Consider the following 22220-nt stretch of genomic DNA (forward strand, 5'->3'; position numbering starts at 1 on the left):
CCAGAGACCTAGTGAACGACTCATCTTCTTCTCACTGCCAGCCACCTTCTTTGCTTAATCTTCTCCCTTCATTTTTGCAGTTTTTTCTTCAATTTTTGTTGTTGGGTTGTATCATTTTATGCGATTTTTTCTTCAATTTTTTGTTGCCGGGTCGCAATTTTTTCTTCCTATCTGCAATTTTTTTCGTTGCTGCTGGGCCCTTCTGCTATTTGTGCGGCATGGGTTCATGTGTTGAGAGCATGTCTGCTTCTTTATACTTGGTTTTTTTTTTTTTTTTTTTTTTTTTTTTTTTTGGTACCATGATTGAATTCGTTTCATTAATAAATATTAAAAGTATTCCTGGATAACTAAATCAAGCCCTTATATACCTGAATACATAAGGTGACAACGAAAAGGATAAGAAAAGGATAAGAATAAAGTGAGGGAGGAAGTAGGATTGGAAAGGGGTGCGCTGGGGATCTTTGAGGAGTTGGGTTTATGTGATAATCTTGACTTTTTTTTCGGCTTCAATGGACGCAGTTCCAGGGCATGAACAACTTCATTTGATTAGATTTATGACTTAGATACATTTATCACCACTTGATTTATTTGATGGTTAAGATTTAACGCTATAAAATCTTTCAAAATCCATATAAATCTATTATACGAATCTTCTCAAATCTTCCAAAATCTATATGAATTTTGTAGAAGTCTATATAATCCAAATTCTCTCAAATCCACAACCACATCCCCCCCCCCCCCCCGCCCCCCAAAAAAAAAAAAAGAAATATCTTGATGTGATTCAAGGTGTCAATTGTATTTCATTGTATGTCTATAAATGTTACAAATGTATCAAAAGAATTATAATCCCAAAGGAAATCCTAACAAAATGTGGCCCTTGAGAGCACATCATTGTGAGATTATGTTCAAAAGAGAAGCTCTTGTTTTAATCAAGCGCCTAAGAACGCTCTCCAAACCCTTCTCAAGGCCTTCAACGGTGACTTCAAAAGCCTCTAATTGTTTATGTGCATTTTGAATCTTCTCAACATTAGCACCTTCCGTAGGAGCTGATGAAGATTTGCATAGAGAGTAAAGAGCAGCATCAACACCATCCAACTCATGGCCATGAATGTCCTCCTTCTGATCTTCACATTGTTATCACTCCCTTGTGCATGAACTTTGACACCAGAGACCTCTTGTTTGATATCGGCGTTGAAACTGGAACTGCGAAGAAGACCAATAGGGATTGAAAGATAGACACATTCTTACCAACAACTTCTCTAAGAACTCGAACCACTGCAGGAGCACGCTGATCATGCACCATACGTTGTGATGCTTTGTTGTTTACTTGCTTCAATGATGTGATCAATTTCTTGGTATCCTTCTTCATCTTCTTTCTGAAGCAATTGTAACTTGCAATGCTGCTTTCTATGTTCGAGTCTCCCTTTCTCCTCCTAAGAGCAGATTGAAGGTCTCTAACATGTTCCTTGATTTGTGACATGGCGTCCCTTGTGATGCCACATATGTCCAAGAGCCTGAGTGATCCATCCAACAACTCATCCATACACTTCCCTTGTTGGTATTGAGAAAAGAGTTGTTGGGTTGATGCCATCGGTAAAAGATCATCCACACAATCATACAACTCCTCTAGTCCACATAGAACTTTGCATATTGAAGCAGAAGCTGAAGATGTTTGGCGCCTACTCAGCTCTTCTTCAACTCTAATAGTGGTTGGGTGTGATCTTGAGGGCAGGCTGATTGATCTGACTTCGTACTTGGCAGCCATGGTTGATTTTCGTTTGTGTTCAACAAATAACCTCAAAGTTGAAGCTGTTCTTTATGTTTCACTAGAGCTCAAGTTTGAGGGTTTTAGTCTTACCATATCTTGGAATATGTTTATATATAGGGATCAAAGATGAGAGTGACAAGACTCATCACAATTTTGAGGCCTCAATTATTTGTGGCAAAAGCCTCACGGGCCATCACCAACTTTGCCTTCCCTTGTGCCACATTGCCCTTCACTTTTCATTTATTGAACCGTGGCAGGCCGGTCCTCCAATCTTTGGCTTTGTCTGGATTTACTCAATTTTGGAGAAGATCCAACACCAAAATGCGTAGATATATAAATAAGATAAGATATGTAACATATTATTGTATGCACGAGTTACTTGTACTATTCGTGACTATTATATTTTGGTAAACGTTTCATGTGTGTATAAAGTCATGACCAAACTAGAAATCGACGTGTGGACCTTCGAGACATGTGGTGCTCTCTGCTTGGTTCTCACATTTGAGTTATCTCATCAAATTATTGATGTATATTCCCTCATAAAAGTTTACCTTTACAATGGGTAGGTGGCGATCTTTGTTTGGCTCTCTCAGTTGAGTCACATCACCTAATTATTGGAGAGTACTTTTCCGTGGGTCGGAAAAATCATTGGAGATATTGAGTAATTTTCCTATTGAAATTAAGTTTGCATAATTTTCCCAAGCTTCTCTCACCTCTCGGATGTCCCTGCAACTTTCTTGGTCCACAAAAAAAAAGAGCACTCTTTAATCCTATTGGGAGTTGTATTTAAATTTTGATTATAAATATACCACCGAAGATTTGAGGTTTATTACAATTTCATATAATAAATTCAAAACATTTAATTTTCATACCTCATCTATTATTTTATTTCTATATAATACCTTCGTTACATTTTTCATCCATTGATCTATTAAGAGCTAACGTGGCGGCCATATTTATGCCACGTGACTGCTAAATTTATGCCACTTGAAAAAAAATAACTTTTAATTCATTTAAACTATTAAAAAAAAAAAAAAAAACTCAAACTCAGACTCAAACTCAAACCCACCTCCCCGCAACCCCCCACCCCTGTAAACAAACTCAGAAACCTTCACCCCCCCCCCCCTCTCATGCACTCCTCTCTCTTCTTCTTCCTCTTCCTATCGCCGATCGATTCGTAGAGACGCTCGCCGGCGGTCTCCGCTCCCACAGAAAACGCGGGAGCTTGGACAGAGGGGGTGGCTCGGGTGGAATTTTTGGGCGTGGCTGAGGTGGGATTTTTGGGCGTGGCGGCGGTCTCCGGGAAGGTGGGGGTGGGGTGGGGGGTTGCGGGGGAGGTGAGGGTGGGGTGGGATGGGGTGTTTGGGTTGCGGGGAAGGGGGAGGGTCGGGGGGTTTTGGGTTTGTTTGGGCTTTGGGTTTTTTTTTTTTTTTTTTTTTTTTTTTTTTTTTTTTAAATTAATTTTTTTTTAAATAAGGTAAATATTATTATATTTTAAATGCATAAAAAATTATTATTTTGCCATGTAGCATAAATTTGGTAGTCACGTCAGCACAAGTGTGTATCACATATTTGCCACATCATCACTTAACGAATTTTCTAATAGATGTATAAAATTGAAATAAAATGATAAGTAAATGTATGAAATTAAAATGTTATAAATATATTGTAAGGAATTGAAATTGATCCCAAACTTAAAGGGGTAAAATGTAATTTGTCCTAAATATTTGCATTCAGCATGATGCATTGCTGCATAATAATAAGAACAAACATTAGCGCATTACAGCCGTTACTGAATCTGTTCTGTTTTGTTCTGTTGCCCTTTAATTTGTATGGCTTGTGATAATGCACGATGATTGATGAGTTCATCATTTTCATCACTAACTACACATCCTTCATAACCAGTAACCATAATATATATATTTATATATTTATATATATATATATATATATATATATGTACGTGTATCAAAACCATCATTAATTTGACACAGAATATGATTGAATGATGTTTTGCACATCTTTAAATAATGATAAAGAGAATTAGTGGTTTCAATTAGAAATTTAATCTGATGTTTGGATAGGTAATTGGGTAGTACGTGGATCACTTTTGTTACCTCATTCTTTCATTAAACGATATAAACTATTTTTTAGCTCCATGATTGTTATCCTCTCTAAAACAGAAGTTTTATTTGTCTTTGTAGATTCATTGCCTAGAGAGAGGTGTAATTCTGAAAGAAACACAAACTATGAATGAATGTACTTTCTCGGGGAGAAAAGTGGTGTGGGAATTAAGTAGGAAGTAGGATTCTCTCATTTCTTTTTTTCTTTCCCCTTCCTCCTCTTCCTATTTGAACGGTCATGGTTAAGCCACGTCAATATCTTATATTAATTTTTTATAAAAAAGAGAAAAGCAAAATAGATAATGTGAGAGAAGGGGATGGAAAGATGAGGGGAGAGTATCCTAGTCCATTAAGTAGAGGGTGGTGTTATTCACACATCCATTTTTACTTCTCACACATGACATACTCTTCTCAATTTCCGGCCATCAGATCGAATAAATTGAAAAAGATCAATGAACAAAAATTAACAAGGGTAAAAAAATTAACAAAGGTCTGTGATAAGTAAAAAAATGTGTGTGAATAACAATATGTTAAGAAAAAAGAATCTAATTCTTCAATTTTAATTTGATGAAACCAATAAAGAGATTTAGTAGTGAAGGGCACTCAAAACTTATTTGGGCTTCCGTACGTAATATTTACACATAAATATGAAAAAGCATAGTGAACTCTTAGATGAAGTGAATAATGTTCAACAGATACTAATGCCAAAACTAAACAAGATCAAGAAGCTTTTGCCCACTAGTGAAAGAATGTGTATTGTTCGTAGGTGTTCTAATCACGTTTATCCATTGATCTTCTTACTGTTCCGTAAAAATCAAATTATTTCACCGTACAAGTTTCATTAGCCTCGCATGTGTTAGTTTTTTAGAGTTTGATGGGCCTTGCATGTACATAACAATTAAAAGATAAAAGACAAAAAACAAATATAATGATAAGATTAAGAACTTGGGTCTCAACTGTATTTCATTGTGTGACTATATATATACATATACATATACATATGTATCAAAAAAATTATAATTCCAAAGGGATCCTAATAAAATGTGGATATGCCTTGGAGGATTTTGGGATAAATGAATGTGGCCTTTGAGAGCACATCATTGTGAGATTATGTTCAAAAGAGAAGCTCTTGTTTTAATCAAGCGCCTGAAAACGCTGTCCAAACCATTCTCAAGGCCTTCAATGATGATTTCCAAAGCCTCCAATCTTTTTTGTGCACTTTGTACCTTCTCAACATCAGCTGAAGAAGATTTGGATAGAGAGTAGAGAGCAGTATCAACACCATCCAACTCATGGCCAATAATGTCTTCGTTCTGATCTTCACATGCTATCACTCCCTTGTGCATGAACTTTGAAACCAAAGACCACTTGTTGGCCTTTGGCTTTGAAACAGGAACAGCTAAAAAGACCAGGAGGGATTGGAAGATAGACATGTTCTCGACACAAACTTCTCTAAGAACTCGAATCACAGCGGTGAGATGGTGGTCTTGCTCTAAAAGTTGTGATGCTTCAATTTTGTTATCTACTTGCTTCAAAGATGTGATCAATTTCTTGGCATCCTTCTTCATCTTCTTTCTGAAACAAGTGTAATTGGCAATGCAGTTTTCACTGCTTGAGTCTCCTTTTCTCCTCCTAAGAGCAGATTGAAGAGCTCTAACATGTTCCTTGATTGTTGAAATGGTATCTCTTGTGATACCACATATGTCCAAGAGCTTCACTGATCCATCCAACAAATCATCCATGCATTTCTGCTGTTGATGTTGAGAAAGGAGCTGTTGGGTTGATGCCATCTGTAAAAGATCGTCCACACACTCATACAACTCCTCTAGACCACATAGAGATTTGCAGATTGAGTTTGAAGTTGAAGCACAAGATGAAGATGCTTGGAGCTTGCTGAGCTCCTCTTCAACTTTAATAGTGGTGGGGTGCGACCTTGAGAGCAAGCTGATTGATCTGATTACATTGTGCTTGGCAGCCATGGTTTAGGGTTTTAATTTGTGTTTGACAAAAAGCTCAAAGTTGATGATGTTGTTCTTTGTTTTGAGGTCTCTGGTTTCACCATCTCTTGAGGATGCCTATATAGATGCAATAAGGTGAGAGGGACAAGACTTCTGAATTCAATATGGAGAGCATGTGGAGCCAGAGTGGGCAGGCCTCGAGTTTTGGTTATGTTGTCGCTTTTTTAGGTAACATTATTGCTTCAATAATTTGCAATTTCTTTAGGTTTCAATTGTTATGGCAAAACTTCAAGAGTCATCACCAACTTTGCCTCCCCAAGTGCCACATTAGCCTTCATTTTTAATTTATTGAATTATGGCAGACCAGTCCTCCAATAGCTGGCCTTGTCTTGTCTGGGTTGTCTCAATTTTGGAGATGCTTCAACACCGAAATTGTATTAAACAAAATGCTTAACAAAGAGATTGAGATCCAGATCTATAGGGATTAAGAAATGTAACATATTACACACACCACGTACTATTCATGGTGGTTAGAATGCCAAGATCAACATCATAATATTGTAGCTAGTATTAAATTGTGCGCACGAATGATTTGTAGTATTCATGTCTCTGTTTAAATTTGTAATGTATATTTTATTTTAATTTAGTTTAAGGTACTCAAAATGTTTATGAAACGTATGTTGCTGCTTACGTGGACATGTGTTGCTCAAAGACAAGTGGTGTCCTCTGTTTGGTTCTCTCATTTGAGTCATCTCACCATGGAATCATTGAATTAGATTTCCTCTTGAAATTTTAACTTTGTAAGAGATTTGTGTCATCTCACCAAATTATTGATGTTTCTTAGGGTTTCACATCGATTTTTTTTAACTTTAGGATAGACAGATGGTCATCTCTGCATGGCTCTCTGATTTCTGTCATTTCATTAAATGATTGGAGACTTGGAGTAGTATTTTCTTATTGAAATTAACTATGCAGTGGACAGGTACGTGCTCTTACCTTGATCTCTCATTTGGATTTATCCTTTATTTAGAATTATGGGTGAATGATGAGGTATGAAATCCTCAGTGTATTTAGTAAATTGTGGAATGTAACCTAGAGCTAGCTTTACATAATTGAGTGTTGTTTATAAAGATAATGTTAGGGAAATTAAAATTTTAAACTAAATTTTCAGACCAAATAATAGGTCATCACATAAGTACGTTAATCGATACTTAATTAATAATTCAATCATTAATAATTATATTATTTAATTTATAAATTTTGATTCCTGTAGCATTACCTTTTTTATAATTATTTCTTTTTTTGTTTTTGTTTTTTGTTTTTTGGGTAACAAATAGAAGAAAATAGGTGAAAGAAAGGAAGAAGGAAGGTGGGTGGAGGAAGCATGGTAAAAGAAATGTGGAGGAAATGTCGACAGAATGAAATAAAATGAACCAAAACCAAATTCCAAAAACAATTTTAATTTGTTTTTACTTACAAGTTTCAGTTATCACTTATCATAGATTCTCATTCATTTCTTCCTCTTCCCTCCCAATAACTCCCTGTTCCTTAACTCACCTCATTTCTCTTATACTTTCTCCTATCTCAAAACACAAAAATCAAAAACTGAAAAACGGAATTATTATTAATGAGCTCTAAGAAGAAGTTCGAAATGTAAAAATACCATTGTAAAAATGACGATACGATATTAGCTAGGTTTTAATCTCAAACGGAGAATAGAGTTTACCAATAGTCTTTACAAGAAGAAAAACCATGTTTTAATCATCTTCAAGATCCACAACATCATTAGTGGCTACATTCAAAACTTCAAAATCATCATTCATCAATAGAAAAAATTATTTTTCTCTATGAGAACTATTAGGGTTTTAGTCAGAATGAACGTAGGATAAAAAAATAATGATCGTAGGGTTTAATTATAGTGTTTGGGTTTATTGATAAATTTGAGTTTTATTATTAATTTCATTTTGTACTTAATAGTAATTATGCAATAGGGTAAAATAGACAATTAACATTCAAAATTTTAAATTAAGTGTAAAAAGAGGTTGCATAGGTTTAAATAAAAATTTTCCTTAGTTTAAGGTACTCAAAATGTTTATGAAACGCATGTTGCTGCTTACGCGGACATGTGTTGCTCTAAGGCAAGTGGTGCCCTCTATTTGGTTCTATCATTTGAGTCATCTCACCATCGAATTATTGAAATAGGAAAAGGATCCTGCGAATAGGAAAAGGACCCGCTGGATTCTTCTTTTAGGAATTCTAGAAATCCTGTGAACGAGACTGTCCATTATACATTATGTGATTAGTTTTCGTTAGGTACTATTTATATTTAATTTTAAATTTTAAATTTTAAAATGATTTCTGATTGCACAATATACGATGGACGATTCCGATCACAAATCTCTAGAATTTCCAGAAAAAATAGATTCCCTCTTGAAATTTTCACATCGATTTTTTTTTTTACTTTAAGATAGACATGTGGTCATCTCTGCATGGCTCTCTGATTTGTGTCATTTCATTAAATTATTGGAGACTTGGAGTAGTATTTTCCTATTGAGATTAACTTTGCAGTGGACAGATACGTGCTCTTACCCTGATCTCTCATTTGGATTTGTCCTTTATTTAGAATGGGTAAATGATGAGGACATTTAGTCTGAAATCTTCAGTGTATTGAGTAAATCGTGGAGTGTCCCTAGAGCTAGCTTTTCATAATTGAGTCTTTTCGTAAAGATAATATTAAGGAAATTAAAATTTTAAACTAATTTTTCAGACTAAATAATAGATTAGCAATAAGACATAATAACGTTAATCGATACTTAATTAATAATTCAATAATCAATAATTATATTATTTAGTTTACAGAATTTGGTTTCTTTAATATTACCTTTTTCATAATTATTTCTTTTTTAATTTTAATTTTTTGTTTTTTGGGTAATAAATAGAAGAAAATAGGTGAAAGAAAGGAAGAATGAAGGTGGGTGGAGGAAACATGGTAAAAGAAATGTGAAAGAAATGTCGATAGAATGAAATAAAAATGAACCTAAAAACCAAAATCCAATATCCAAAACCAATTTTAATTTGTTTTTACTTACAAGTTTCAGTTATCATAGATTCTCATTCATTTCTTCCTCTTCCCTCCCAATAACTCCCTCTTCCTTAACTCATTCCTCATTTCTCTTATACTTCTCCTATCTCAAAACACAAAAATCAAAAACTAAAAACGAAATTATCATTAATGAGCTCTAAGAAGAAGTTCAAAATATAAAATACCATTGTAAAAATTAGGGGTGCAACTTTGGTTGGGTCAACCCGAACCCAACCCGACTTTAAACCCGAACAAGCGGGGGTTTTTTTTTTTAGTTATAACCCGTTCGAACCCAACCCAATTTCAACCCGTTCATTGATTGGGTTGGGTAGGATTGATCATTTGCCCGCCCGAATCAACCCCAACCCGTTCATTGATGTGGCACATAGAGCTGTTAGGATCACCCATAACTCTTACTACTTCCAAGTTGATATGGAATTATATGGACCAGAAGGATGTACCAAAGATCTGAATTGTACCCAAAATCTGCCAACAATCTGACTTTGAATTCATAAATGTTTTGTGGCACAATCATCCATTTGATCCAAATTTGACCCTAGTTCATTCCAATGAGATTATTATTTTAGCTACCTGACTATTGTACGTCTAATTCAGGGGGATGAATGTGGTAGTTTGGTACTAGCTTTGGTATTTCTTGTATTTTAATTCAAACTTTGCATGGCTGAACATTCATATTTAGTTTAACTTTATAACGAATACAATTTGCAGGATTGAATTTTAATTTTGAAAGAGTTGAGCAACCCGAACCCGTCCATGTCCAACCCAAACCCGATTAAAACCTAACCCGAACCCGAGCCCGAATTGTAAAAGTTGGGTTAGGGTTGGGTTGACCTTCCAACCTGCCCAACCCACCCGAGTTACATTCCTAGTAAAAATGACGATACGATATTAGCTAGGTTTTGAACCATCAGGAAATGCTTAATTATAACTATATAGTACATATGGAATTATTTGGTTGATTATTTGATCCCATTTAGAGTATTATTTAGAGCCCGTTGTGTGTTCAGAAAAGAATACATTTGATAACTCATAAAATTCAGAATGGCCAGTATCATTTTTCCCCAAGGTAAAATGAAGTTAGATTTGAGGTGAGAATGACATTTGTTTGTTAACATATATATTATTCTTTTAAAATTTAAATCTAAATACTTCTGTTGTATTCATAAATAGTGTTTATAATCTCTGTTTAAATATATTATGAGTTAAATGTCGTTACTAATGGAAGTAGCACCAGCTTGAATTAAATCATATTATTCAACTTATGATTTCTTTTACCCCTTTGTGCAAAGAGATCTCCATTTTTTTTCAAAAAATGGGAATTAAGTGTGAGGTTCACTCTACATTGAATTTCAACAATCCGAACCGTTTATTTTGTAAGTTTCGATTCATAAATCATTTTTGTAAAAATTCAATTCAGTTCGAAACCATTTGCCTATTTAGTTATCAAAATAAAATTTCATTGTTTCTTATATAACAAAGTATTCATTAATTTCTTTTAACTCATTTAGATATCTTAAACATTTCCAATTTAGCTAATATTTTGCAACATGATCTATAAGGTACAACTTAAAAAATAGACGATTCGGATCGTTAAACTTCGATGTAGTGTGGATCCCACAATTAATCCTTATTTTTATAAATAAAAAAAATAAGAATCTATTCCCTTGAAGATTTCCCATATCATTCATTTACACTGATGATGTATACCTCTGACGTAGCAGAAGGAAAACCATTCTTGGATACAGTTCATCTTTTTTAACTGAAATCTATTAGTTAATTAGATCAGCGCGAATTGAGGGGAAGCTTGGCTTTGTTTTTGCAATTTTTAAATTTTTTTGTTACAAATCGAACCTTATATTTATTATAATTTTATATTATTTACGTCTTTTTCACTGCTTGAGGAACTTTAAAGACTTTACCTAAGCTCTTTTAAAGACTTCACCTAAGCTCTTTCATACACATGAAGAGGCATCAGAAAGCTAGGGATGTCATCAATATCCTATAGCTTTCTTTCATACATATGAAAGGGCATCGATCAGATAACTAATGGGATGTCATCATCCTATTACTTTCTGATGCTGGCCCCCGCAACCTTCTTGGCCAACAAAAAAGACAAATGAAACACTTTCTTTAGTCCCAATGGGGCATGAGATATTTGATGAAGTAATGTATTACATAATATACTTGATAATAATTTATATCTGCCGTGATGCATTGCATATTCTTGGAAACGTGAACAGCGGGTATTTTCTTCATCAGCCCTTACAACGTTACTCTTCTGCCCTTGTTTATGTTGCATATTCCGAACATCATGCATGATGATCGATGAGTTCACCATTGATATTTCCATATCCCTCTTAAGTGTCAACAATGTGATGGATCGGTTACTAGCTGAAGTTAATGTTTCCTTTATACACCGTGTCTGATGTACAAATTAATGTTTCTCATTTGCATATGTCTCGGTCTGATGCAGTGGTTTTCGAGCTAGAGTTAATTTTGCAGTTGATCCGGGAGTGTGTCTGTGTTTGCTTCTGAGAACCCAAAGGGTCATGACTAATTTAATTAAAATTATAAACTGAGAAGAAGAGCCGAGAATGTCTCACTAATTAATAAGATCGACAAAATCCCTTAAATTTTTGGCAACTCAGCCATAGAGCTTGTTCAACATTTCATGCACTAGCTGGGCGCTACCCCTGCTATTACAGGCCATGAATATATCATAATTGAAGAGGCTTGGAATAGATCATAATCTCATAATATTAAGGTCGAGGTTGTATAATTATATATATATATATATATATATATTTTTTTTTTTTTTTTACTTCCAAATTGGCAAATTGCCTGTTCTTTAACTATGAATTGCAGTGTGGCACTGAATTATAAATAGAACTGTATATGTATGTATCGTTATGGTGGTGTTGGTGTAATCTTGGAGACAAGGAGGCATTAAGGCAGTATATGTTTCTCCTATCCTTCTGTATGTATACAACACATTCCTGCATTGGAAATTGATGATGGCTCAGCTCTACATTATCATGCATGAAACAAATTAATACACAAATTATATTTCAGCTGCGGCAGCTTAATGCTGGAAAAAAACTACAATTCTGAGCACCAATCACGTGCTCCTTTTATGTGTAATACACACACACACACACACACAAAACATTTATATATCCATCGTGACATGATTCTTGTTGTCTCCTTTAGCTGGTTTTGTGCATGCATTAATTTGCTGTGTAACATTACTGGAGCGCAGTACATTGTCTTTGCACTGTACATTGTATTGTAAAAAAAAAAAATCATGAACTCTGCCTCACACGTATAATAGTAAATTAATTTACAAATATTATCTCCATCCCCTCAGATAAGATAAAAGCTATATAAAATGTTCTCTCTTCCTTCATAAAAGTTATATATATATCATTGTCATTAAATTGATATTTTTCTCCCAAACCATAGGAGGGTGCTCAATATAGAATAAATAAACCAACCAATATGGTTTGTAAAAAAAAAAAAAGAAAAAGAAACAGGAAATGAGCATATGCATATCGAATGCAGAATTAAGTTTTAGGAATGGGCGGCTTAATTCTGGAAAAGCTTTGATTCTGCACATCAGACCAAAACTTAATAAAAACCACATGCTCATTTTGTATAAAATTAATATCCGCTGAGGACATGATTCTTCTGTTGTCTGCTTTAGCTAGTTTTCTGCATGCATTAATTTAATTTGGTGTTCTTCATAATATTATTTATTTATTATTATTTTTTTTAAGTGAGTCAACTGGTGGCAAGTCACGGTTATCTATCATTTTTAGGGGTTGGGAAGACTCACAGAGACATTTCAGCTTCCCCCTGACTACAATATTAAGGGAGCACAGTACATTGTCTTTGCAGTGTACCTAAATTATCATCATTAATTCTCTGCTTAATACATATATAGTAATTAAAATATACGAATTTCTTCTTTCTATAGTTATAGAAAAACCTTATATTATTACAGATATTTTATCTTCCTTTAGCTAGTTGAGAGTACTGTTATTAGTACTAAACCAAAATTTTTTTATGTAAACCAACTAATTATATAGAAAAAATGTGTTATATATTCATACGTCCAATATTCTCTGCGTATTGGCAGAATATTTATAGTATATCAGTATATCCCATGCATAATTTGAAGTCATGGGGAGGTCCACGTCGTCCAAAAAAATTCAAGGGTATAATTTTGCCGTCCCATAAGGCCAATTTGGCTTTTCTCAATAATCTCCTTGTAGGTGGACTTGGTGACTCGAGAATAGATGAGGGCTCAACTCCTCGCTTTACGTTAGCGGACCTGCAAGATCGCATGCCACAAGGTTTAACAGTCATGCAGACGATGAAATGATGTGGTGATCAACGGCTCAGCTGGACAGTTGACCCTTTTAGCTTGGCAACCATGGAAATTTTAGCACAGGACACTCTACGTTTAATGGTGTGGAATAAGTAAAAGATGCTAGCTACCTTCTTCATTCGCTTAAATAATAGTAGGCAAATGGCACTGACTTCGGTGGCAACTATCAAATGCCACCCTGCAACAATTGACGTCCATGTCCTCTGTAGCTTTGTTGCGACAAACACCACCATTTCTCTATCGGTGTACAAAGGAATAGTTGAAGTATGATACATTCAATCTTTTTGTTTATTTATTATTTAAAAGGGAGCCGTTGAGCACTCATTCCATTGTCTAATCCTATTATTAATGTCACATGCTTGGATAAAAATTTAATCTTTTTGCAACCAAGTCCTTCAAGAGACAAACTTGCAATCATGTCCTCCATTTCCATAATATACTTCCATCTTCCATTGCTAGAGTTCTTGAACAGCCTACTGGAATACAATGTTAAATTATATATTAATAAATAAAAACTTGAAAGATAATAGCACATTAATCATACTGAGTTGAAATAATAAAAACTAATACTAAATTCTACCTCCATAAGAACTTTATATTTGAATAAATCACTTATTCATTAGTCGACGTGCTCTCAATAATGTTTGCATTTTTCTTTTGCATAGTGGATTATCTCTTGTTTGCATTCACATAGGGTTTCTTGAGTCAGCAAGAATCAAAGTTTTTATTATATATAGGTGGCATAAACCCATGTCTATAAAATATACTCCTCAATCATTCAAATTTATAGGATGCATCACGTTAGGTTTTTTTTTTTTTTTTTTTTTTTTTTTGGTGGGGTGGTGCCAGGGGGGCGAGTGTTTTTGGGTTTGACAATATTCTTAAGTCCAATCACTTTGAACTAAATTGCATTTTGATCAATATTTGTGAAGTTTGGTGTATTGATTGTGGCATTTCGTTGGTTTAATTTTTTTTATATCAATTAAGAATTCAAATTCAGAAAATATTCGGATAGTCAGGTATCAAGAGCTAACTGGCTCCGTATGTTGATTAATTAAAGGTCATGCACATTTTCGTCCTTAGGTAAAATGAGTTATAAAGTTTTACTAAAAGGAGCTAATTGGCTCCGTAGGTTAATTAATGAAAGGTCATGCACATTTTCGTCCTTACGTAAAATGAGTTATAAAGTTTTACTAAAAAGAACTAACTGGCTTCGTAGGTCGATTAATGAGTTATAAGGTTTTACTAAAACAGGTAAGTTTTAGATTTTATTTTTCCGTCCTTTTTGGTTAAGTACATTATTATGTTTGTACCTAGGGACCTATATCAAAATTTAATTTAACACCAAAATTGTATAAAGAAAGTCATTTTATTTAAGGATGACAATCTAATTTTCTGGTAATGAAGTTCAATTTTTATCTAATAAGTCACAATACCTACATAATTCCATTATAACAAACCAAATAAATTATTTGCATTCAGTAATTAACTTTAATTTGTTTGTAAATTGTAAGTGTTAGAATCCAAAATCTACGATATTCATAGAGAACATACTTGGTGCAAATCTTATAAAAAACACAAAATAAGCTGACAAGAATCAATATTACGTATTGAATTCCATAATTTTGGAACAATTTTACAAAATGGTTCTTGAACATGGTACAATCCTGTAAATGTCGATGCCATGACTGACTTTACAGATAACTTATACAGCTTTAAGGTGTAAGGACTTTAAGTAGAGACACTCTATGTTGCAATAGGTATCTGAAGAATATTTCCAATCCAGCATCAAGGCTGGATATGCTGCAATCCAGTGTGTCTAGTCTCCACTGAACCACCAGCACATCAATCTTGGCATCACTCCTTCTGATATTTCCATGGAGTGAGCAAAGAGCAACATCAACACTTCCCACTTCATTGTAAACCGTTTGGCCTTTTTCTGTTGCTGCACATTTCGCCGCCATTAACTTTGACACCAATGACCATTTGCTACCCGTTGTGCTAGCCACCGGCGTGGATAGAAACATGAAGAGGGATTGAAATATGGAAATTGTTACATCACTTAACTCTCTTAACAATTTAAGCACTATTAGTACACCGTGGTCACAATCCAAGAGATGGAATGACCCAAGATCTGTTTCCATTTTCTTCAACTCTCTGAGGCTCTTTGCAATGCTCTTCTTTGCCTTTTTGCGGAAGCAAATGCAGGAATGAACGGTAGTTTCGATGCTTGAATCTCCAGTCCTCCTGCGCAATGCGGATTGGATGTTCTGGACATGTTCCTTCATTGTCAAGAGAATGTCTCTTGCACTACCACATGAGTCTAGCAACCCAACTGACCCGTCAAGTGCTTCTTCCACAATTGCTTTGCACTGTTGGTGGCGAAGTGCTTGTTGGGTCACTGGAGAGAGAACAAGTTCCTCGATGCAATTGTACAACTCTGCTAGGCCAGACAAGCCCACCAGAAGATCCTCACTCACTAGAGAACTTGAAAATTTCGAAGTCTTTAACTTGTTTAAATCTGACTCAATTTTTTGGGATTTAGGGTTTAGCCTAGATGGTAGGCTAATAGACCTCACAGGTACTGTGGATGCCAATGAAACCGCCATTTGCTTTTGCAAAAAGTCCCTCTATCTCATTCACTCTCCCAAATCCAATCCCAATTCGTTTTCTCAAGAATACAAAGAGGAGATTTTCTCTGCAAATTTGTGTGAGCTTTGAGAGGATGAAGGCTATGGAGAAAGTTGTGGAGGAAAATGAAGTTAAGCCTTTGACTGCTGAGCAATTGGAGCTGTACGAGTCGCAGTCCGAGTCCGAGTTCGAGTTTGAATCCGATGACAAAGTAGACGAAGAGGAGGAGGATGCCGACGAGGACGACGACGAGGATGAGGACGAAGAGGACGACGATGACAAAGAAGAGGACGACGATGACAATGTTCAGGAGATCGTACAGTTGTCTGGTGGCCCTTCGATTCACTCAGTAAGCGTCTGACATCAGCCCACGTCAGACAGCCTTCGGGCACTCGAGTCGGCACGAATCCACGGCCTTGGAGCTCGGGCCTGCTCGGGCTCGCTCGCCAACCAACGCTGGACTTCCAATCAGGCCCTGTTCCGCAGCCTGTCCCTCGAGCAGTTGCTCCCGCTGGAGTTGCCCTCAATCTGCAAACAGTAATGTACAGGCCGTGTCAGGCTTATGCCTCCTTGCCTCCCCCAATCATTTACTAGCCCATTCTCTCTCCTCTAATTTTATGGCACCTGAGATAAAAGTCATGTGGTTTATTTTACATTTTATAATAAAGGTGACCGATATGGTTGATATGTCACACTTCTAGATATATTAGAAAAAAAATTCACGTGTTATAATTTAAGTAAAACAATAACGTCACATGACCTTATTTCAAATCCACCGCACAATCCGCAATCAGAACTCAATCATATATATATTCGTTTGGATGGATTGTTTATGAAACATGAAAGGCTGGCAAGTGCTTTGCTGGTCATTTGAGAGAAACAGAGAAAGAAGGTATCAGTAGGTTAAAATTCGAAAGAAAATAACAACACTAAGACAAGATTTAAGCATAAATCTATGGCCCTCAAATACAAGAATCTAGCTAGGGTTTGCTGACTATGGTAATAATATTTGTGATTAGATAGGCTCTTCTAACCATAATGGTCTGGTCCATCTAATCAAATAATCACTGGATTTCCTTATCATTTTGTGCACCATATACACCCAATTTTTAATTCACAGACAATGAAACATTTTGACACTTTTTAATTCACCTTTTATTCTGAAACCAAAGCAATGATGGTAAACATTTTTGGGTTAAGAGGGGCGGCAGGCTGTTGGCAATTAGTGTCACAAAAGAGCCTAAACCTCAGGAGTTAAAAATGCCCCAAGTAGTTTTTGTATTACATGTTTTGCAGAACCTTGTTGGCAGGACGCAAACCTAGCAAACCCTAAATCAAAGACAAAGAGTAATGCTACACTCTTTGTTGCATTTTTTAGGGCACCCTTTTCTGCCTTTGCCTAATTGTGCATAGTTTTGTTCACTGAATAAACATAATAAGTAAATGTGGGTTATGTTAATTGGCCAAACTAATTCGTCTCTCTCTTGCAACTTAGCGTAGTTTAAAATCTCGTCCTGTCAAAAGTAAAATATTAAAAAAAGGCCCAATTGGATATCTGGAGACCATGTTTTCCCCAAATCCCCATTGTTACACACTAATTTCTTGGTTTGATGGCGAGTACGCTTCATGTAGTTGTATTTCTCGTGGTTTAAGCTTGTAGGTTGTTTTACGTTTTGGTAGTTTTGCGGTGTGGGTTTGACATGAGATAAAGCTTACTTCTGGTAATGTGAGTTGTTTAGTTGTTTGTATAGCTTTTGCCTGTAGATTGTATTGATCTTATTGTTTTACTAACAATGTTAATGTAATTTTAAAGTATATCTAATGAAATTTATTCTGATTAAAAATAATAAACGACGGAGTAAAGTTATAGGGTTCAATTGTGGTAACAAGTTGAAGGAGATGTATCATGTACCTTGACCTGACAAACAGGTCGTATTTGTCGTTTTTGTATTATATATGTTATCTTAACGGATCATGTTGTGTCAAACCCATTACCATAATGAGTTCTTAACATATGACTCAATAACAATCCAACTCGTTAACTAATCGTGTTATCTCATATTAGGTTAATTGGTTCATAATTAATATAATGTACTATCGAGGAACCAGGATTATAGAATTAGAACATATTAAGAGTCATGATATCCCAATTGTTAATGCAAATCCGAACAGACAAATACAATTTGGGGGCTTATTCTATTGCTTTTCATAAAATTCAAAGATACAAGATTGCAAAAGAGTAGACATGGTCCTGTCATCTGGATAACCTTTCTTAAAGCCCTTTTTGACTCAATTTGTATAAGCTATTATTTTATACAGCCACCCAATCACGAAAAGGGGGATTTTTGTACTTGTATGGATAGTAGCAGACAATTACAGCTCCACAGGAGTAGCTGTTCAACAACAAATAGCAGATAGTGTCTGATGCAAAATCCTTAGTTTGTTGGAGGATATCTGTCAAGAGGTAAAATGTTTGTCTGGAAGTGAATACAAAGTGGTGGAATTGAGCTTCCGGGGGGATTATTAATGCCGGTCATTTACTCTGGCTCCACTGGTTACTCAAACTGCTCCTGTAAATTGTAATTCTTTGCAGCATCACGAAATCTACTACAGATCTTACAGCCTATGGCTAGACATGAAACTTCTCGTGGCTTCGTGTCCAGGGCCTTCCAATTGGGGATCTTGTCATTGTTGCGGTTCATCAGAAGAGTCATTTGACCTGGTGCAGTTAAAATCGGTAGTGTTAGTGTGCTAGATGTAGCCTTCCTGCTTCATCAACGACGACTGTTGACAACTCAAACAACCTACAACAGCCAACGAAACTGGCAGGCCATTATAACAGCCTACAACAGCCAAAGAAACTGGCCGGCCAGAATAACAGCCTTACTTGCATAATAACAGTCAAAGAAAAATCAGAATTCACAATTCACATGTCTAACCTTATTTTGAGAAGAGCATATCTAGCCGGATTACACATAATATAGCACAAGCACAGAAAACCATCATGATTAGATTTGGAGTAAATATAAGCATCAATGTGCAACAGGTTCTACTCTAACAACTCCATTGCAGCCAAGACATCCCCCTTCCGACACATTCCGTTCATCAATGAAGTGTATGTCACCGCATCCGGGAAATGACACGTTTCGACCATGATACCCAAATACTTGTTAGCCTCCATAATCCGCCCACATTTCGATAACCCAAAAATCAAAGTATTATACGTAACAAGATCGGGCTCCACACCCTTCTCCTTCATTTTCTTCAGTACATCAGCTGCCTCTTTGCCTCCTTCGGAGATGTGTGGACCGTCGAATCGAGACCCAGGTCAAGTTCGTAAGGAGAGACCTGATTGTTCTCGGTATCGAAAACCCACAGATTCCGTTCGTATGACGAAGATGGACAATAAATTTGGGGGTCGTGAAAATTAGGGGTTACGCATAGGAATGAGGGATTCGATGGATTCCTATGGAGTGCGTCGGATAAGGGACTGGTTTTTCATACTGAGAAACGTTGGTTAGGGGATGCCAGTGAAAGAATTCAAGCTAGGGTTGAAATGACTAATTGCATAAGCTCAACTCAATTAATTATGAGTGAATTATGTACTTCATTATATAGGCTTTACAAGATTACAGCGTATCTGTTATCAAGATTACAATGGAATTCAAATTACAAAAATACATAACAGAAAGCTAAGATACACGGTGACGATAGTGTCATGTTGAAGGAGGATTATGATTCTTCTCAATCTGTTGAAGACATCGTGTGTTATCCAAACTCTGTTTTGGAGTAGTTGAGCGGGAACCATATAATGCGGACTATATGGCTGAGTTGAGCAAATAATGTAAATGGCCAAGATCTTTCATTGAAAACATATGGCTGAGTTGAGCAATAAGTTGGTTGATGTGACATGAACTGTTGCCCATAACCAGGATATCATCAACATAAATAAGCAAATCAATTATTGTGGTGCCATGGAAAAAGGTAAACAATGAGGAATTTGCCAGAGATGCCTGAAAGCCCAAGTGTTCAAAATGTTGAGAAAAACAGTGAAACCAGGCACGAGGAGCCTGCTTCAAACCACATAAAGATTTATGCAAACGACAAACATGTGAAGGGTACTGAGGATCAACAAAGTCAGAGGGTTGGCGCATATATACTTCCTCCGTCAAAGAACCATGTAAAAAGGCATTTTGGACGTCAAGTTGGCGAATGGGCCAGTTGTAGTGCAGGGCAATGGAAAGAAGTAATCTGATAGTGGCATATGTGACAACGGAGCTAAAAGTTTCACTGTAGTCAATTTCGGCTTGTTGATGAAAACCATTTGCCACAAGACGTGCTTTAAATCGTTGTATGGAACCATCAGAATGCTGTTTAATTTTGTACACCCATTTATTTGGAAGAACGTTCATGGTTGATTGAAATGGAACCAATGACCATGTATCGATTCGCTGAAGAGCATTAAACTCGTCTGCCATAGCTTGTCTCCATTCTGCATATTTGTTAGCCTGTGTAAAACAAGTAGGCTCAACCGCATCATTAGTTGTATGGGCAATAAATGCATATTTGGGGTTAGGTTTGCGAATCCCCTCCTTGGCTCGAGTAACCATGGGATGTGTAGGTAGAGTGGGCCTCTGAGATGAAGAGGTAACAGTGGATTTACTTGCATTCACAGGGTGGAGAGAAACTAGTGGATCTAAGAGCAAGCCCAGCGTGGGCAGTTGCTCGGGGGACTGGGGAGAGAAAAGGAGCCCAAGGCCCCGTGGACCGGCTCCAGCGTGGGCAAGCCCGAGTGAAGGTGGAGGCCCGAGCTCCGGGCCCGTGAAGAATTGCCAGCCCGAGAGCCTGAGGCCCTGTGACGCTAGCGCTGACGTCAGCCTGGCGTCAGGCCTTATTTAATTTTTTTTGTGTTAGGCACGTGCACCCCACTCGCGCGTGGGGGCGCGTCGCCGATACAAAATCAGAAAAAAATTTTCTTTTTCAGTCACCGTTGGGAAGCCACGTGGCTTCCCACAGTTCGTTCGATCTCAACAGATATTTAATTTGGACCGTTCGATCTCAATGGTAAAAAAAAAAGTCTTATTTAATATCCACCGTTCGATCTGAGATCAACGGTGGATATTAATATGCTTTATAAATAAAAGAAAAAATAGTTTTAAAATTAAGAAAAGTTACCGTTGTGACACGTGGCACAATCTGGAGTCTTGGAATTCAAATTTTTTTATATCCAACGGCAGAGATTAATTAATTGAATAAAAATTTTTAAAAAAATTATAAAAAATTCAAAAAAAAATCTGAAATTTTTTGTATTATTTAATAATACTTCGGATAATGACATGTGGCACAACGAGAACGATTAAAAATCTTATCCGATATTACAATTAAAATTATTTTGTATTATTTTATAAATAAAAAAATACTAATATTTTATTGCTTATTGTCAGGGCTATTGAATTGTAACGGTGGAGAAGCAAATGTTATTACCAGGGTTATTACTGTTCATTAAGAATAATTACTGTTTATTAGGTGGATTGAATAATGCATAGACTAGAGGAGGACTTCAACGTTGGAGTAGATTATTGACTGGAACTGATAAGGAAAAGGAAGTGGGGTTGGCAGAAGGGACGGTTGAAGTGGAAAATGGGGTGTCAGGAGGGATTGATAGAGTACAAATGAGGTTGGCAGAAGGAGGGGTAGGAGTAGGACGTGGGGTAGCATTAGGGATGGAAAAAGTAGGTGTAGGTGATGTCGTGGGAATGGGAGGGAAAGTGGGCATGTCGGGGTCAATATTAATTATGGTGTTAGGCAAGTAGGTGGAAGAAGAAATCTAAGTATAGCTGGTTTCTGTATAGGGAAAAGTAATTTCATCAAAGACAACATGACGTGACAAGAAGACGTTATCTGCAGACAAGTTTAGACACCTGTAACCTTGTTGACTTAATGAGAGGCCTAACAAGACACAACGTGTAGAACGAAACTGTAATTTATTGGAGTTGTATGGCTTAAGATATGGAAAACACGCACAACCAAATACTTTGAGAATATTATACTGAGGAGTTTTGAGAAAGAGTTTTTGAAATGGTGACTCATCATTCAAGACCTTAGTGGGTAAATGATTAATTAAATAATTTGCAGTATGAAAAGCATCATCCGAAAAGGAAGTGGGTGGGGATGCGTGAGCAAGAAGAGTAAGATCGGTTTCAACAATATGACGATGTTTAGGTTCTGAAACATCAATTTGTTTGGA

At 36.2% G+C, this 22220-nt stretch overlaps 2 protein-coding genes, 1 long non-coding RNA gene and 1 pseudogene across 3 annotated transcripts; all 4 read right to left on the reverse strand.

Annotated features, from left to right (window-relative positions):
* Positions 1-759: 759 nt before the first annotated feature.
* On the reverse strand, positions 760-1870 carry LOC137728428 (uncharacterized; annotated as a pseudogene).
* Positions 1871-4836: 2966 nt separating this feature from the next.
* On the reverse strand, positions 4837-6424 carry LOC137710467 (uncharacterized). The gene has a single exon (XM_068449534.2). It carries the CDS (start codon positions 5868-5870, stop codon positions 4989-4991), a length of 882 nt encoding a protein of 293 aa, XP_068305635.2. The 5' UTR covers positions 5871-6424; the 3' UTR covers positions 4837-4988.
* Positions 6425-15057: 8633 nt separating this feature from the next.
* LOC137710393 (uncharacterized) lies at positions 15058-15951 on the reverse strand. The gene has a single exon (XM_088685690.1). It carries the CDS (start codon positions 15949-15951, stop codon positions 15058-15060), a length of 894 nt encoding a protein of 297 aa, XP_088541816.1.
* A 2192-nt stretch (positions 15952-18143) lies between these two features.
* Positions 18144-20431, reverse strand: LOC137718235 (uncharacterized). The gene is made up of 2 exons (XR_011065861.2): positions 18913-20431; positions 18144-18692 (listed from the first exon to the last, which is right to left on the reverse strand). It is a non-coding gene; the product is annotated as an uncharacterized LOC137718235 (long non-coding RNA).
* Positions 20432-22220: the final 1789 nt, after the last annotated feature.

The sequence above is a fragment of the Pyrus communis genome, chromosome 15 (assembly GCF_041283825.1).
Source record: "Pyrus communis isolate YQ-2024b chromosome 15, ASM4128382v1, whole genome shotgun sequence".
NCBI classification, from domain to species: domain Eukaryota; kingdom Viridiplantae; phylum Streptophyta; class Magnoliopsida; order Rosales; family Rosaceae; genus Pyrus; species Pyrus communis.